This window comes from Myxocyprinus asiaticus, chromosome 22 (assembly GCF_019703515.2).
Source record: "Myxocyprinus asiaticus isolate MX2 ecotype Aquarium Trade chromosome 22, UBuf_Myxa_2, whole genome shotgun sequence".
NCBI lineage: Eukaryota > Metazoa > Chordata > Actinopteri > Cypriniformes > Catostomidae > Myxocyprinus > Myxocyprinus asiaticus.
The window spans coordinates 4,362,283-4,380,846 of record NC_059365.1 but is presented as its reverse complement, the minus strand read 5'-3'; the positions used below and the strand labels follow the sequence as shown (position 1 = coordinate 4,380,846).

Below are 18,564 nucleotides of genomic sequence, written 5' to 3'. Positions count from 1 at the left end.
CCTATATTTTAGAGTATAATAAATCATGGAACATGTTTATTTTTATAAAATACATTATGGTGAAAGATATCATGTTTATACTTTTTTTTTTTTTAGATAGTGCTCTCACTGTAGACCTTTCTGTGTGCAAGTTAGTTTAAAAGCAATAAAGAGTATTAAAAGTACAATATTTTCAGCTTCATTTTGGCTGAGATCAAGTTTTTTAGCAAATGTTTCTAATTATTAATGTATAATGAGTGCTGTGAAAAGGTAAACCCAACATTAAATATTGTATAAAATGATCTAATGTAGTGATATTAAACAAAAGTTATATTTATAAAAAAAATAAAAAAAACGCTCCCTCTTTTATCATTTACAGTGTTGCAAAAAGGATATATATATATATACACACACACACACACACACACACACACACACACACACACACACACACACACACCAATCAGCAGCCACAACATTAAAACCACCTGCCTAATATTGTGTAGGTCCCCCTCGTGCCGCCAAAACAGCACCAACCTGCATCTCAGAATAGCATTCTGAGATGATATTCTTCTCACCACAATTATACGGACCGGTTATCCTAACCCCCTAAACCAGACTTTGTCAGTTCGAACCAGTCTGGCCATTCTCTGTTGACCTCTCTCATCAACAAGGCGTTTCCATTTGAAAAGTGCTATTTGCTAAACATCAAGGAAATACCTGAGTGCAAAAAATGGTTTTTGAAAGACATATTTATTTGGATTCCTCCTCACCAGTAGTCCATCTGTCACCAACACCAAAAAGAAAATACTTGAAGTGCATGCATTTAAATTCACATGAAAAATGTGGTTTCCAATCACAACTGTAAATAGCACAGCAACATCTAGACCGCATACATTTTGCCACTGGTGCCAACCAAACAATAGCTTGCAGATGTGTTTCGAACAATGCTTGTTTCATCCTAAAAGCCACAAACGTCATGTAAATGCAATAATAAATAAGGTGCCTAGGGATCCAAAATCTTTGCCAGTGCGAGTACTTGATCAATTGAACACATTTTGTTTTATGTACCTTAGTCAGGGCACACACCACATTTAATCAGAAAATGAAAGTTTCTAATAATTTTTATGTTGTTTCAAACCTGTATGACTTTCTATCTTCCATGGAACACAAGAAGTTAGGCAGCTTATTAGGGACTTACAGCCTCAGTCACCATTCACTTTCATTGTATGGAAAAAAGATGCAATAAAAGTGAATGGTGACTTAGGACAACAATCTACCAAACATCGCCTTTTCTGTTGCACTGTAGAAAATAATACAGGTATGAAACAACAACAGTGAGTAAATGATGACAAAATTAGCTTTTTGAATGAACTGTCCCTTTAAGGTCTTAGTTCATGTCTAATTTTCAAAACCCATGTTTTCCAGTTTTCTGTCCACTGGAATTTTTTTAGAAAGATGTTTTGTATATCCCGACATATATAGGAGTACATATATCCCTTGCAGTCTCACTTTTTTATTTGCATCAAATATGGCATCTACACTGTCTAAGGTTATTGCCTCTAATTTAATAAAGCCAATTTAATTGTGAATCAAAATGTGTATATAGCAAAAGCAACTTATTTAATCCATTTACGCCTAAATTTAACAATTTATTTATTTCCAGAAGACAGAAAAGTGGTATTTCGTCACTACCAGAAGCGGAACATTTTAAAGTATGTCTTAAAACATGACAACCTTTTAATGTCTTGAGACAGTGCTTTTAATGAATGTTTTTACAATGACAACATTAGAGTGACTATTACATTGGGATGTCAGACAATAAAAACAGTTAGGGGTAGTACAGCCCAGCGCAGCTCTTAACATCAATCAAATCCATGTACGATATGTTGCAGTTTAGTTTTTGGGTACTGTTGTTAACTGCAGTAGTATTAGACATCAATAGCTACGGCAATTAATAGTGCTAGATATCAAGGCATGCCTCTTTTAAATCGTTGAGGTCTTTTATTCACAAATACTTGTAGGAAGGGGGATGGATTCTGGTTAAGGATTGCCGTGCGCATGTCTGCCCACCTGCTAATAAATAAATAACGCAGAAGTGACATTATAAAAGCAAAACAGGTGCTCTGACTGTGATTTGCATTTGTTAATGTACAGTATACATCTATTGTAGCATTATTGAAACTTTTTAAAAAATATTCACAATTGACTCATATTTACTTAATTCAGTGCAAGAAAATACATTGCATTTAAGGCATGACTAGAGAGATCTGAAATATATTGGCAGTATGTGCATGTTTGCCATATGTTATTGTTTGATTTACATACACACTAAATCTTGTAGTGGTATTCACAAAGTTAACAACAAAACTTTGATGCGTATCAAACATGCTAGGTTCATCTGACGAGCTAGAATGAGCACTGGAATACCAGGAATTCAGAGCAAATGCTTTGTAAATGTGGTAAAATGCACTGGTTTGAATCGCATAATTTTACATTGTTGCTTAAATTAACATCATGACTGGATGTAAAACGGTAAAAGGTACAGTAAAACCTGGACATACTAGTTGGTAAAATACATTTAATGAGGAGTCTACACCAAACTGATGTTTGACTGAGCATCTTTCCCCAATGATGAAGATGCTCTTACCAGTCTTAAAAGGGACAGTTCACCTAAAAAAAAAACAAATGAAAATTCTGTCATTTCCTCAAGTTGCTCCGAAGCTGCTTGTGGTCTTCCATGGAATGTAAAATTAAATGTTAAGCAGAATGTTAGCCTTAGTCACCATTCACTTTCATTGCATGGAAAAAATATGCAAAAAAAAAAAAAAAAAATTGACAGTATTCCATTCCAAGGAAAAAAGCGCAATTCGGGTTTGAAACGAGAAATGAGTAAATGACAGAATTTTAATTTTTAGGTCAACTATTCCTTCAATATTAGAGGACACGATTTGCTTGCAGCATTTAAGCAAAGTGGGTATAAAAATATAGACATTTGAAACCCTGAATGAGTGATTTCCTTTGCAGAGACTGTGAGCGGTTTTTACCAATACCATGCTGTTAACCACTCATTCCCATCTCAGTTTTAGTTATGCTTCTTTACATATAACCAGAACCTTAAATAACAAGACAGTTTAGCCATCTAAATGACAAGTGTGGATGTAGAATATAACGTAGGCTCTTGTTTTGGGGTGAAAGAGCATTACATTAAGGTTTCTTTGTGATGTCGCAAGATATGTTGGTTCTTTTCCGATGGTCGCCTGAAACCCTTCTTGCAATAGTCACACCTGTGCGGATAGTCTTTAGTGTGGATTGATATGACGTGCCGTTTGAAACCTGAAGCGTCCGTAGTGTTGTACTCGCAATATTGGCATTGATATACCTTGCGACCGCTGTGCGTCTTCATGTGCTTTTTAAGTTCGTTCTGTTGCCTAAAGCCGCGCATGCAACGCTTGCATTTAAACGGCAAGTCCTTGGTGTGAACAGACAGAATGTGGCGGCTAAGCGTGAAGGGGTCCGATATTTTAAAATCGCAGTGCCGGCACTGGTGTACTTTAGTTCCCTTGTGCGTTTCGGCATGTTTTTTCAGTTCAGAGGGCCTGTGGAAGCCCTTCTCGCACACGTCGCACTTGTGCGGGAAATCCTTTGTGTGCACCGAAATAATGTGACGCTTCAAGTCACTGGAATTGGTGCTCTTGTGTTCGCAGTGCGGACACTGGTGGGTCTTGTGACCCTGAAAGATCTCTGTGTGCCTTTGGAGTTCCTTGTCGTCGGCAAACGCCTGCGGGCAGTGTCCGCACTTAAAGGGCAGGTCGGTCCCATGTTTGCTCTTTATATGAGTCTTTAAGTTGGACTGATCGGCACAGCGGAAATCGCAGTGCTGACAATGGTAGGGCTTCTCGCCCGTGTGGGTCCTCATGTGCTTCTTGAGCTCCGAGGGGTGGCGAAAACCCTTGGCACACTCCACGCACACGTGCGCAAAGTTCTTGCTGTGCACAGCCAACAGGTGGCGACTCAAGAGACCCTGTTCGGCGGTCTCGTACTCGCAATACTTACACTTGTGCAGCTTGGGCTCCTTGTCGCGCAGGATGAGTTTGTTGGAGCTGAGCGGGCTGGCCTCGTGGTAGCGGCGAGTGTACTCTGTGTACTCGGGGATCTTCTCGTTCTTGATGATGAGCTTGTGGCTTTCCAGGTGGTTGTGAAAACTCACCTTCTTGTTGGTGGTGAAGTCGCAGTCGGTGCACTGGTATTTCTTCTTTAACATGTGGTCGGGGTGGTTTTTCATGTGGCGTTTCAGGAAACTCCGTGACTTGAACTTCTTGCCGCAGATGTGGCAGGGGTAGACAGTCAGGGGCTGCCCATCGGGACCGATGATTACAGCTAAAACAAAGTAAAATAACATCATGAAATTACTTTTTCCCTCCAATTAAGGCCATGTTTACATCTGGTACCATTTACACCAGGGCGAGAAAGAACTGTTAAATAGTTAAGGATAAATTGCTACATGTTTCTCACTTGAGAATGGATGCAGGTACTTATCGCTAGTCCTGAAATTGAAGAACCCATAACCTTACTTAAAATAACAAAACAAGGCCTCAAAACATTCGCATTGAAAATCCCCCCCCGGTAATGGCGTAGAAATATTTATATAAAAATAAATGTCCTTCACATAGCACATAAATGGACAAATCATATATCAAATGAAAGCTCTCACTCTTAGGAATGTGACTGTACCGTTAATTTAGTTGCCCTAATAACACAGTTTGAAAGATTTTTAAAAGAATCACAATGTGCAGTCATCAAATACAAATGTCTCTTTTATGCTCCAATAAATTCTGCTGTAAGCCTCAAATAGCTAAAAACATTATATCTGCTTTTACCTTAATAAGTTCTCTAAAAAATGAGCCATTGTTTACTTGTCTGTGAGCTTGCTTGGCTGAATAATCCAAAATTATTTCTTAGATGTCCAGAACAAAATATGCCATCCAGAAGGAAATGCATGCAAAACAAATCTTCAGAAAATATGTTTTCGACTAATGTTTTATATCATTACAAAGGAGCTTCCTAATGACACCTAGACTGAGCTTCTAGTCCACTTAGAGGCTAAGATATTCAATTAAACAACAAGGGTGGTGCCTGAACTGAAAATTAGACTGAATGTTTATGGATGAGCACATCTGTGAATCTGTGAGAGCTAAAATGCATTTGAGCGCCACCTACATTTCAGATCTGTATATTGGAATGTGATAGAGAAAAAAATATTTTTCTAGTGCTTTCTGCCACCTAGTGGAATAAAATTAGACTTTTTAAAGTGAGGTAGAGTGAACAGAACCAGAATTACATGTTTATAAATTTAATGTAAAAAAATAATAATTCCTGTTTATTACAAGATTAAACATACAATATTATTTATGTATAATTAGAGTCTCTTTTTTTCTTTTTATGTGGGCAGTTCTCTGAAAAATGCTCCAGATTCACTTTAATTTCACTTTTGTGCAATTCCAAATGTTTTGATGGTACAATTTAATATACAAATAAAATGCCCCATGGCACCAGGCATTGGAACAGAGGAGGAGGACGACAGAGGAGGAGATAATGTTTGAAATAAGGAGCACATTATACAGATGTGGTGAAGTCTGCTTCAACCAGAAACTCTTAAGGTGTTCCTGCATTTCCTGCCAAAATAAAAGCTTGATTATATTATAAAATTAAAGTTTGATTATAACTTTTGTATAATAATAAAAAAATATTATATTACAATAATACAACCACAATTCCGAAAAAGTTGGGACAGTATGAAAAATGCTAATAAAATAAAAAAAGGAGTGATTTGTAAATTATATTCACCCTTTTCTATATTGAAAGCACTACAACTACACATTATATGATGTTTTTCCTTGTGAATTTAATTGCTTTTTGAAAATGTACAGTAATTTCAAATCAGATGATTACAACACGCTCCAAAATAGTTAAGACAGTCGAGTGTTTCCCACTGTGAAACATCATCATTTCTTCTAATAACACTTATTAAGCAATTGGGCACTGAAGACACAAGTTTGTTAAGTTTAGAAAGTGGAATTTTCCCCAATCATCCATTATATAGGTCTTTAGCTGCACAATTGTACGGGGTCATCATTGATGTATGGAGTGCTTCATAATGCACCACACATTTTCAAATGGAGATGGTCAGGACTGCAGGCAGGCCAATCTAGCACCCACATTCTCTGCTCACACAGACATGCACTTGAAATCCAGGCAGTATGTGGTTTGAAGTTGTCCTGCTGGAAAATGCAGGGATGTCCCTGGAAAAGACGGTGCTGGATGGCTGTATATGTGCTCCAAAATTTGTACATATCTGTCTGCATTCATGGTGTTCTCACAGATGTGCGAGTTACCCATGCCATGGGCACTGACACACCCCTGACCCATACAGACACTGGCTTTTGGATCCTGGCTTGGATGGTCCTTTTCCTCTTTGGCCCGGATAACACAACAGCTTTGTTTTTCAAAAGCTTTTGGAAATGTGGACTCTTCAGACCAAAAAAACAGTTCCACTGTTCTACTTTCCATCTAAGATGAGACCGAGCCCAGAGAAGTCGGCAGCGCTTCTGGACAGTGTTGATGTATGGCTTCTCCTTTACATAGTAAAGTCTTAACTAGCATCTGTGGATGCAGCGACGAGTGGTGTTGACAAACAAAGGTTTACTAAAGTTATACCAAGCCCATGTTCATGATATCCATTACAGATGAATGCCGTTTTTTAAGACAGTGACGTCTGAGGGATCAGAGATCAGGAGCATTCAGAAGTGGTTTTCCTTTTGCCCTTTACGCACCAAGATTTGACCAGATTCCTTGAATTTTTTAACTATATTGTACACTGTAGAGGGTGAAATGCCCAAAATCCTTCCAATTTTAGGGAACATTGTTCTCAAAGTGCTGGATTATTTGCTGAAGAATCTGTTGGCAAATTGACAAATCTCAAATGATCCTTGCTCATGAAGGACTAGGCTGTTTTTGGAGGCTCCTTATATACTATGACACGACTGCCTCACCTGTTTCACATCACATTGTTATTTTAACTCGTCAAATTTTTATTAGTCTTAAATTGCCCCTGTCACATTTTTTGGAGTGTGTTGCAATCATCTGATTTGAAATTACTGTACATTTTCAAAAAACAATGAAATTCACAAAGTAAAACATCATATAATGTGTAGTTGTAGTGCTTTCAGTATAGCAAAGGGTGAATATAATTTACAAATCACTCCTTTTTGTTTTTATTAGCATTTTTCATACTGTCCCGACTTTTTCAGAATTGGGGTTGTATAATATTCAAGTTGACTGTGTTCAAAAAACGAATGATGATAAACAGTGGGCTGAGAACCTGTCAAAAAGTGGATAAAAACAGGTACACAGTGGACAGGTACAACGTGAACATGGAGTAAACAGTTTTATTTATTTATTGGCTGTAGTGAAAAAGGTCAGAGTTTGGTTCATTTTAGGTGGAGTCTTTTTTACTGGCAGTAACACGGATAATTTTGGTCAAAATGTATCACTTTTAAGCATTTCAAACTAATAACAAAATTCTTTAAAATTGAATATAATAAAAAAAACTAAAACTAAATATTTTAAGTTGTATGAATTAAATTTGGTTAAAAATTTTTTATAAAATTGAAATGCGTAAATCTTTAAAAAATGGGCTAATATATTTTTTGAGTAGTTTTTTGTTTAACATACCACAGTTCAAATCACAATCGAAGTATTTTGCAATAATTGCAATATGACTTTTGCTCTACCTGTCTGGCACTGACGTGACTCTCCCCTCCTCTTTTTCTTGATCTTCTGCTTGAGAGCTCGGCTGGAACTGATGCTGTCAGTGATCTGCAGATAGGGAGTGGCAGCACTGTTCTTACTCTCTAGACTGCTACCTGTAGGAAAAGTAAGACTGGTGAGGTGTTTGGATGGGCCATTTATACCATATAAATGCACTCAAGGAACAGTTGACCAAATACTTCACCAAAAAAATAAAATTCTGTCATCATTTACAAACCCGTATGGCTGGCTTTCTTGCGTGGAGCACAATCGAAGATATTTAGTAGGATGTTGACACTTCTCTTTTTCATAAAATGAAAGTATTCAGTAAATCAATCTTGGAATATAGTCATTTGGACTACTACTATTTTCTTTTTTGGAACTGGACAGCCTCTGGTCACTGTATTCTGTCGTTGTATGAACATCTGCAAGGAATGTTAAATCAATTTGTAAGAGTAAATGATGGTAGAATTTTCCTTTTTGGGTGAACTATCCCTTTAAAGTGTCTTTTAACTGTGCCCGAAAGCCATGCAACACAAAAAAAAAAAAAAGTGACAGACCAATGGCAGCTGCCCAGGCCGCAGGGACGAAGGTCTTGTTCACTGGTGTGTCCTCCAGTTGAGCTTCCTGGATGGCAGAAGCCTCTTCCTCCCCAACAATCACCTCCATATACACCTGATCTGTCATCTCTGAACAGTCTACACTCAGGAGAAAGACATAACACACACGTCTTTGGGTTTGCTGCAGATATATAGAGATTATACACTGTCCCTCTTCTCAAAAAAAGAAACACAAAAACTCACTGATGTCCTCTTCGACCTGGCTGGCATCCTTCACAGCCATGTAGAGCATCTTCTCTCTGGGCAGTCTGCCTGTGCCCGCTGGTTCCAGCACGGCATGGCCGTTGGGAAAATCACTCTCTGCTACCACCTCTGTGCTGCCTATACCACCATCCAAATACATTTATGATTCAGATCAACAAAGATTAAAAATTTTAATTTACACATTTCTCAAACTGATCAACCACTACGAAGTGTGAGTTTGAGCATTTCTGATCAAAATAAAACAAAATTATATATATGCAAATAATTGTATCATTAATGTAGTATTGTACTGTGATCCAAACAATCTAAGATATGAATGAAACAATGTGTGACTGAAGAGATTGTAAAAAGCACAAAAAAAGAGACACATTGTTGTGCCTTTAATATGCAACACTAATAAAATAAAGAAATATAAACCATGTGGCTTCCGAAATATCACTAAAATCAATTTCAATAGAACATCTCATGACTGAATAAATGAACCCTAATGGATGGTTGTTTCCACATTGCTATGTGGTTGCTAGGTCGCTGCTATATGGTTACCAAGGTGCCCTGAGTGGTTTTTAAGAATGTTGCTATGTGGTTGCTAGGGTGCTGCTAGGGCATTGCTATACGGTTGTCAAGGTGTTGTAGGTGGTTGGCATTGATATGCAGTTGCAAAGGTATCTCTTAGTGGTTTTTAGCTAGTTGCTATCTATATGCAAGTGTGTTGTGGGTGGTTGCCAGGGCATTGCTTTGAGACTGTCAAGACATCCTGAGGGGTTTATAGTGTGTTGATATGCAGTTGCTAAGGTGTTGAGGGTGGTTGCCATGGCCTTGCTATTTGATTGCTAGGGTGGTGTGGGAGGTTGCCAGAGCGTTGCTATGTACTTTCCAATGTGTTTCAAGGTTTTTAGCATGCTATGCGGTTGGTAGGGTGTTGTGGGTGGTTGCCAGGGTGTTGCTACAGTATGTGATTGCTAGGATGTTGTGAGAGGTTGCCAGGGTGTTGATATGCAGTTGCCAATGTGTTCGAGTTGTTTTTAGCATGTTACTTGCTATGCCATTGCTAGGGTGTTGTGGGTGGTTGCTATGTGATTGCTAGGGTGTTGTTGGAGGTTGCCAGGGTGTTGCTATGCAGTTGCCAATATGTTCTAAGTCGTTTTTAGCGTGTTACTTGCTATGCGATTGCTAGGGTGTTGTGGGTGGTTGCCAGGGCGTTGCTATGAGATTGTTAAGCTATCCCGAGCAATTTCTAGTGTGTTGATATGCAGTTGCTTGGGTGTTGAGGGTAGTTGACAGGGCATTATTATGTGATTGCAAGAGTTTTGTGGGATGTTGCCAGGGCATTGCTATGAGGTTGTCAATGTGTTACGAGTAGTTTTTAGCATGTTATTTGCTATGCATTTGCTAGGGTGTTGTGGTTGGTTGCCAGGGTGTTGCTATGTGATTGTTAGGGTGTTGTGGGAGGTTGCCAGGGTGTTGCTATGCAGTTGCCAAGGTGTTCTGAGTGGTTTTTAGCATGTTACTTGCTATGCGTTTGCTAGGGTGTTATGGTTGGTTGCCAGGGTGTTGCTATGTGATTGTTAGGGTGTTGTGGGAGGTTGCCAGGGCATTGCTATGCAGTTGCCAATGTGCTCTGAGTGGTTTTTAGGGTGTTACTTGCTATGCGTTTGCTAGGGTGTTGTGGGTGGTTGCCAGGGCATTGCTATGAGACTGTTAAGATGTCCCAAACAATTTAAAGTGTGTTGCTATGCGGTTGCTTGGGTGTTGAGTGTGGTTGCCAGGGTGTTGCTATGTGATTACTAGGGTGTTGTGGGAGGTTGCCAGAATGTTGCTAAGCAGTTGCCAATGTGTTCAGAGTGGTTTTTAGCATGTTATTTGCTATGCAATTGCTAGGGTGTTGTGGGTGGTTGCCAGGTCATTGCTATGAGATTAAGATGTCCCAAGTAGTTTATGGTGTGTGGCTATGTCGTTGCTTGGGTGTTGAGGGTGGTTGCCAAGGCATTGCTATGTGATTGCTAGCATTTTGTGGGAGGTTGACAGGGCATTGCTATGCAGTTGCCAATGCATTCTAAGTGGTTGTTAGCGTGTTACTTGCTATGCGATTGTTAGGGTGTTGTGGGTGGTTGCCAGGGTGTTGCTAAGTGATTGCTAGGGTGTTGTGGGAGGTTGCCAGGGAGTTGCTATGCATTTGCCAATGTGTTCTGTGTGGTTTTTAGCGTGTTACTTGCTATGTGATTGCTAAGGTGTTGTGGGTAGTTGCCAGGGTGTTGCTATTTGACTGCTAGGGTGTGGGAGGTTGCCAGGGTGTTGCTATGTGATTACAAGGGTGTTGTCAGAGGTTGCCAGGGCGTTGCTATGCAGTTGCCAATGAGTTCCAAGTGACTTTAGCATGTTACTTACTATGCGATTGCTAGGGTGTTGTGGGTGGTTGCCAGGGCATTGCTATGAGATTGTTAAGCTGTCCCGAGTAGTTTACTGTGTGTGGCTATGCGTTTTCTTGGGTGTTGAGGGTGGTTGCCAGGGGGTTGCTATGTGATTGAGAGGGTTTTGTAGGAGGTTGCCAGGTTGTTGATATGCAGATGCCAATGCGTTCCAAGTGGTTTTCAGCATGTTGCTCTGCGAATGCTAGTGTTTTGTGGAAGGTTGCTAGGGCTTTGCTAAGCAGTTGCCTTGGTTTTCTGAGTAGTTTATAGTGTGCATATGGTTGCTAGGAAGTTGAATACTGGCAAATCAAAAAGGCAAACCACAAAGTCTAAGTTATTTTCTTTTTTAATTCTTCTGTTTTAATATGAGTTTGTTCAAATCCTCACCCTCTGTATAAACAATAGTAATAGTGATGCTTGCCTTAGCAATATTCATCTTAGCTGTCACAGAGCAATGTATACTTGCATGTTTCAATGATCATGTCTGGTGTATTGCTTGACATATGGCAGAGATTTTAAATGTGTCCCTCACCTATTTCCACATCTTCATCTCCATCTGCTTTAAAGATGTAAACTTTAATGACCTCCGAGCTGAACTCATCCTCCTTCGACCCATCGTCATCCTGACTCACATCTGTGCTGATCTTTAAGGGAGTGTCTCCAATGTCTAGCTTCTCCCCAACCTCATCCACTAAAATAATTTCATAGAGATTTGGACTCACAAAGAGAAATTTCTAGAAAACAAATGACCTTTCAGTGATTTTGTAATTTACTTTACTTTTCAAGACCAGTAAATCTATCTAGATTTTCCATGACTGTACGAACCCTGTTGTACAGTATTTTGTCTGCACTGGTGGAAAAATGCTAACATCAATCGATTTCGGTATTTATTTATTTTTTAGAAAATGGAACTGGTTCTCTATTCCCAATCCTACTATACCATCATGTTGATGTGTACTCACAGGAAATCATGAGGTAGTCTTCTGAGGTGCTCTTCACATCCTCGTCATCATCACCCTTAACAGTAACATCAGACGGCATTGTGTCATGTGATTGGATGACCGTCTCTGTGTCTGTCACCATGACCCCTGCAGACACCAGTTCATGGTCCAGCGTGTTCTCCTCGTGAGGTGACATGAGGTCAGCCACAAACACCTGATCAGGCACCGTCTCTTCGATCAGATCAGCGGTGTCGCCCAGAGCCTCCTCAATGGCCACCTCTGCTTCTAGGATAGACTCAGACATGATCACTCCCTCAGTAGTGATGACGTCTTCTTGGCAGATGTCAGGTCCTTCCACAACCTCAGTCTCCAGACCGGTCTCCAACATAATCCCTTCATCCGTCACCACATCTGAGACCAGCACAGCCTCTGGCACTGACACCACAATGTGCTCTCCATCAATGTGGGCCATGCCTCCCATCCCTGCAACTATAAAAAAAAAACATCTGAATATGAACACGAGATGTAATAGTCAAAATTTATTTTTTATTAAAGACTGTTATGTAGAGACTAGGGTGGCCAATGGCTGCTATGCCTACTTACACATAATTGCTGAAATCAAATGCCATTTTTTTTTCTCTATATTTAATTTTACTCAAAATTCATGAAAAATATTTAAAACCTATTCCACATACAAGGCTGTTGGAAGCTTTTTTTTAAACTTAATACACTTCTGTGAAGCTCAATTTAGGTGTCATCAGAAAGCTGAGATCCTTTGCGATGATATATAACATTTTATGACCAAAGGTCGATAACATTTTTCTGATGATTTGTTTAGCATGCTTGTCCTGCTGGACTCCATTTTTTTTTTCTGGACATCTAAGATATAACATTGGATTATTTGCACAAGCAAGCTCAGACAAGCTAAAAATGGCTCATTGTTTAGAAAACTGCCTAAGGTAAAAGCAGATATAAAGTTTTTAGCTATTTGCGAAATTTATTGCTATAAACTTTATAGCCATATTACATATGCCAGTTGTGCGTACCTTCTGATTTTCTGCATGGTAAGGTTGCGCAATGGCAAAAGCGCCTAGGGTGCTAGGCTCCTCACGTAGGGCTTTACACAGAACGGAGTAGCGGTCTCGGGTACCAGTCGATAACGTTTTCATGAATACATGGACACTCCTCACCATGGTTTTTCATATGGGCTTGAGTTTTTCACGTGATGAAGCATGAGGTAAGACAACAAGGCAGTGCTCAATTTCTATGAGATAATCATCGATATCTGAATATCAACTACTCGGGTCAAATCGCTCTTTGTCCCTTGCGAGGGACTCGAGTTGTCGAGTGTGCAAGCCATGGAGGTATGACTGCAGGTCGTCATCTGAAACACCATAGTCACTCAGATCGCTATAGCGATGAGGATGGAGACCTGTCGACGCGTGGGGGTGGGCCCCGTGTTGGGTACAGCTCCCTGGCTAATGGGGCCCTCAAGCCGCTTACACCACTCTGGTCTTGGAAGTAATTTTCCCCCCTTCGTGGTGTGGAATCAGTCTGGTTGAAACACAAGTTGACGTGACAGAAAACAGACTGAGGAGGGCAAACGGAAGGAGAGGCACCTGCATCCAACCAACGGGCCACTGGAGGAGCTTGAAAGGCGTCTAGGAGGATGAAGTCAGAGACTGTACCACTAGGGGCAGCTCGGCTCCTAGTGTGTGTCCCTGGGTTTCCTAGGGGCACATTTCTACTGGTTGTGCTAAAGAGGGGGCCCTCTTCGATGTCATATGTGGTGCTGTGCATTTCCTGGGTGGCCAGGTCAGCAGATGCAATTACCTGACCTGACTCTGCTCTTAGCTGGGCATTTCATTTACCTCCTGCATCCAGGCATTATCTTCCTGTGCCCAGACTCTCTCAGCTTGGGTGCACCTAAGATTTTCCCTCTGCAGCACTTGGTAGCTGTTCTGCAGCTGGGTGAGCTGGGCCTGGTGCTCTGCGGTTTGCAGTTGGGTTCTGCAGTGATGAAGAAGGAAAATTTGGCCCACGAGGTCCGGAATTGTGCGCTCTGGCATCCCGACCGGGTTATTGACATAATCAACTAGTTTCTGCAATGCTTCATCACAGCGACTAACATTGTAGCCGTTGAGGTTATCTCTCTCCTCTACGGAGAGACAGAGGATAGCAGCGACCACATCTTGCAGTGCTGGGTCGTCTGACCTCTCAGGAGCTTCAGCCACATGGGGCGATTGGCGACTCATTTTACCGGGGCAGTAAAAAATGCTCATGACACAGTGGCTCTGATAGCTTGTTGTTTTACAGTCGCTATAATGCTGACACGGACGCATAGGTGAGAGGCTTCAACCTGTGGCTTACGGGTTACTGTTATGCAATGTGCGAATTTCACTGCGACCTCTCCTTGGTGGATGTTAATTAAGTGACCTGACACCTCTCTGTAACATCTAGGCAAAAGCATTAGGAGTTCAATTGTAGCAGACTATCGTAAACTTACCAACCCCTAATCCACTCTAAGAGCACTTTCACACCACACTGGCTTATGCTTGGCAGGTTTTGACAGAAGTCAATCGTCAAACAGAACCAAACTTTGAACTAATGATTCAAGTTTGGAATCTTATGCATACACACTGTGACAAAACTGGCACGTAGGACACCTCACATGGGGCACCAATAATGTTGGGGCTTCGTTCAGGAGCGGGTTTGGTTATTAGCAATAATTAATAATTATCAAAGACAATTATTAATTATAAAATCAATAGAACATTGATTAGAATCAACATTAGCTTATTAATCCTTCAAATCAACAATCATCAAAGATAATATCAATTATCAAAATTAATAGAATATTAATAAGAATTAATATTGCCAGGGCACCACCCTGGAATCAGGGACTAATAACCAGACAGTATAGCAGTCTCAATATAGGATTGTTTTCTTAGGAAGTCGACTCCCAGAGAACATCGACATTCAAAAGGGGAACAATGAAGGCTTGAATCTGAGCACTGACATCCCCTGCCAGCCCTTGGCACAGGTGCATGCAGAGCAATACCAAAACACTTCTCTTTAAAGTATAACAAAGTTTATTGATGCAGTAATATCAATTAATAATCAATACAATGCAGTTGATAAACTTCTGACTTCCAACTACAAACTAAACAGTAACATGATTAGATATGGTAACAGATAAGCCTATAACACATGAGAGGATGGTAGAGGTGTGTATGTGCGTGTGTGTGTGTGTGTGTGTGTGTGTGTGTGTAAGGAGAGAAGGAGTGCACAAAATGGTGGGCATGGCTCTCATGGAGAGTGCCACAGAATGTGGCCGCGAATGTGGGCGGAGAGACTGGTTAATGGTGTCTGCCCGTTTAACGTGTCTCCACTGGTACGTTAACTTAGGGACAAAGCTGGGCTCTATCACCAAGGTATCTGTTCGCCAAATGTGTGTGCAGGTATGTTTGTGAGGGGTTTTTTAATGGATAAACTCAGTGTGCCGTCTCACCCGGGATGGCGGAAATGTAGTTGGACGACAACACAGCAAATCTAATTCGTGGTAACAGTAAGTTACAGTAATACCTTGAGTATTATTACCAACAATAAGCAGACTCGCCGGACCGTAAACTGTACAAGCAATAAACTTGATACACAAGAATAACACACTATAATACTCTATCTCCGCCCAGACGTAAACCTCTTACTTGAGTCGCATGAGGATGCGGGTAGAATGTGTGTTTGTCCGTTGTTTGACTCCGACTCGGTTCCTCAAAGCTCGGGTGATGACGAGAGACCGTTTCCTCACTCTGTCGGCAGGCGGTACGGCGGCTGATTCTCGGCGGGTTGGTGGAGAAATCAGCTAAGTTGACTCGGTTGAAGAAGGAAGAGAAATCTTCTTTCTTCACTTCTGCAGGCAAAAGGGTGAGACGTGGATTGCTCAGCGGTCTCCTTCGGATCCGTTAGCGTGATCGGTAGAACATGGAGAATCTCGGCTCGTCCAGTGAGATGGAGAATGTATGGCCAAAGTTCAGGTACGTACGTTACTTTCTTGGGCAGCAAGGCTACACCTAGGAGCAGCAGGGCTGCAACTAGACGCAGAAAATACTGTTGCTGGAAGCAAGGCTTAGGTGGAATCTCCAGGGTTTTTTACTCTCGGTGACATCATGGTTGACGGACGTGTTCTGTCGTGCGTTTCATCCAATAGGAGTTGAGAGTTCAATCCTTCAGAATTTCACATCTAGCTAATTTGTGACGGGAATGTTTTCAGGCCTTATTTTGTTATTTTCGGTAACATAAATGGAAAAGTGATGGTGTTCTATGAACAGTTCAGATTCTAAGCTTTCAAATGATACCACATATGCCCGACTTATGTATCCGGAAACTTTAACGTTTTAAGCGTAAACTTATTTTTCGCAACTATATTTAGCAATATAGCGCCCCCCTTTGGATATTAGGCCAAATATTATCTTCACTATTTTCAAAGGCCTTTTCTTACCGAAATCTGGCATTATCATTGTATGGGCCATTTTCAACTCCTTGTGAAGCTCCAGGATCCCGCCACCTTGATCCATTATCCGTGATTTTCCACAATGCTGTACGTGCATGGGAGAAAATGGTAAACAAGGACAATTAATAAACAACATTGTATATAATAGATACAAAATTTAAATGTTTGGGGTTTTTTTTAAACGATAATATTCATAATTAAATCCATCCCACTGAATGCAATTTACACAATACACATTAAACAATGAATTATATTTAAACAGTTTAGTTCTTCTACATTAATTCTACAAGCATGTAGCATTGTGGTTAAAAAAAATAAACTTGTATTATATTGATAATAAACAAACCTTCACATTTGATGACTGTGTATTTCAGGAAAAATGGTCACAAATATTAAGCAAATCTGCGAATCTGGCCTCTGGGTGGAAAGTGTCTAAAAGAAGCAAAGACAAAGCAATAAACATTTGTAAATAACATTTTAGAGACACATTTGAACTACTTTTTCGTATGTTATGAAGCACATTTCAACCAAGTTCTTGTTTTATTGCTTAAAATACAAGGATTTTAGAAAAACAATGTATGTACACAAGTGTGTGTTTGTAAGAGTTTGTCGTTCAAACACAGTAAATTGTTTAAAATAACTATTTTAATAGGCAATTTAATAGTTGTATTTAATAATAATAATAAAAAAAAGTTAATTAATAAAATAATCTATTAATAACCCCAACAATGTTGAAAATGTTACTAGTATTCATGTTTGAATAATCTAATATTCATATTATGTAATTACATATTTATGCAATGAGCAATAATGTTGTGGCAGATTTCCAAATTGACGTCATGTCTCCGCCTTAAAAAAAGTAAAAATGTATAATAATTTTTTAATGTCTCAAAGGCCGCACCAGTATCATTCATTTTAAGGAGTGTAGGTCTTAACTTTAAAATAGTGACAAGTGTCTTCAAGTGTGTAAAATCATTTGGCATTATATCTACAGCACAACAGTTATGATGATGATGGCCACTAGCGTTCAATACTGAAATACATGCGATTAAATATACCTGCGACGTATTTACGACCCATACTATGAGGAAGGCTTGACTCATGAATATTCATCACGCAAGGAATCAGCACTACTCCACGAGGTAAGCACGTAACGTCAGCACGGCCTTATCAATATTCATGAGGTACGCCTTCGCCGTAGTAGGATTCAAAATTGCGCATACCGGTCCATACGTTGAGAGTATTTAATCAAAACAAATGTTATTATTATAGCTTTGACGCAGCACATTTAAAAATATGCAAAAACATAGCAAAAAATTCCAAGATTCCTTTTAATATTCCAGCAGAAATAATTAAAAAGTCATTTTAAAGCTCGCGTTGGGCGCTTCCTCGCGCTTGAACATAACACAAGGCCCGCGCAGGCCGACTGGGCCGAGCGCTACTGTTTTATATGCATGCCGCACAAATCGAAAACGTTTTACCTACTCCGCGACAGCCTTCCAAACGTTTACGAGTTTCGGATCTCCTTGAATGTGTCGTATTTTATTATAGTTAATTTTCCAACGGTAGCACTACTGCGGCCTGTACATTGAGGATCCCTGTACACTCCTTTCCAGGCCTGAGCCAATCACGCTGCTCGTTTCGAGGCCCCAGCCAATCAGGCCGCTCGATTTTTGGCCCCAGCCAATCAGAATGCTCAGTAACAACAGGGTAGGGGGCAGAGCAAACGCGCAGCGCACTTGACGTCACATCATACACAACCTCTTGCGCTGTCTGACGAATGCAGTTGCTTTTAGTTTCGGAAGCAATTTTAATTTAAAATTACATTTAAAAGCAATATACTTACTTGTATGTGTAAAAACCACACACAATTCTAATATAATGTAAACGCAGAGCAACACTATGCTCGTGGCGTATGAGCTTTCTGGGTTGTTAGAGCATTTGGCATATTATTGTTATGAATTAAGAGATTGCTCACTCAATTAAAGTAATAGTTCACCAAAACATGAAAATTATCTAATAATTTACTCATCCACGTGCCACCCCAGATGTGTACAACTTTCCTTCTAATAAACACAAACGAAGATTTTTAG

The 18,564-nt window shown here is 40.1% G+C and overlaps 1 protein-coding gene across 2 annotated transcripts; it reads right to left on the bottom strand.

Annotated features, from left to right (window-relative positions):
- Positions 1-721: 721 nt before the first annotated feature.
- On the bottom strand, positions 722-18,092 carry LOC127412794 (zinc finger protein 711). 2 transcript variants are annotated; one of them, XM_051649437.1, is made up of 9 exons: positions 17,953-18,092; positions 16,818-16,903; positions 16,460-16,556; positions 11,983-12,450; positions 11,553-11,711; positions 8,592-8,729; positions 8,349-8,486; positions 7,773-7,904; positions 722-4,359 (listed from the first exon to the last, which is right to left on the bottom strand). In XM_051649437.1, the coding sequence occupies exons 3-9, from the start codon at positions 16,533-16,535 to the stop codon at positions 3,182-3,184; spliced, it is 2,289 nt and encodes a 762-aa protein (XP_051505397.1). In that variant the 5' UTR covers positions 16,536-16,556; positions 16,818-16,903; positions 17,953-18,092; the 3' UTR covers positions 722-3,181. The 2 variants fall into 2 exon arrangements, with proteins under 2 accessions (XP_051505397.1, XP_051505398.1); XM_051649438.1 differs by having other exon boundaries at positions 17,957-18,092.
- Positions 18,093-18,564: the final 472 nt, after the last annotated feature.

Coding starts and splice junctions, on each gene's coding strand:
- LOC127412794 (XM_051649437.1), bottom strand. CDS start 16,535: ATGGATCAAGGTGGCGGGATCCTGGAGCTTCACAAGGAGTTGAAAATG. Junction 11,712..11,982: donor AGACTACCTCATGATTTCCT/GTGAGTACACAT, acceptor AAATTATTTTAG/TGGATGAGGTTGGGGAGAAG. Junction 4,360..7,772: donor GTCACGTCAGTGCCAGACAG/GTAGAGCAAAAG, acceptor ACTTTGTTTTAG/CTGTAATCATCGGTCCCGAT.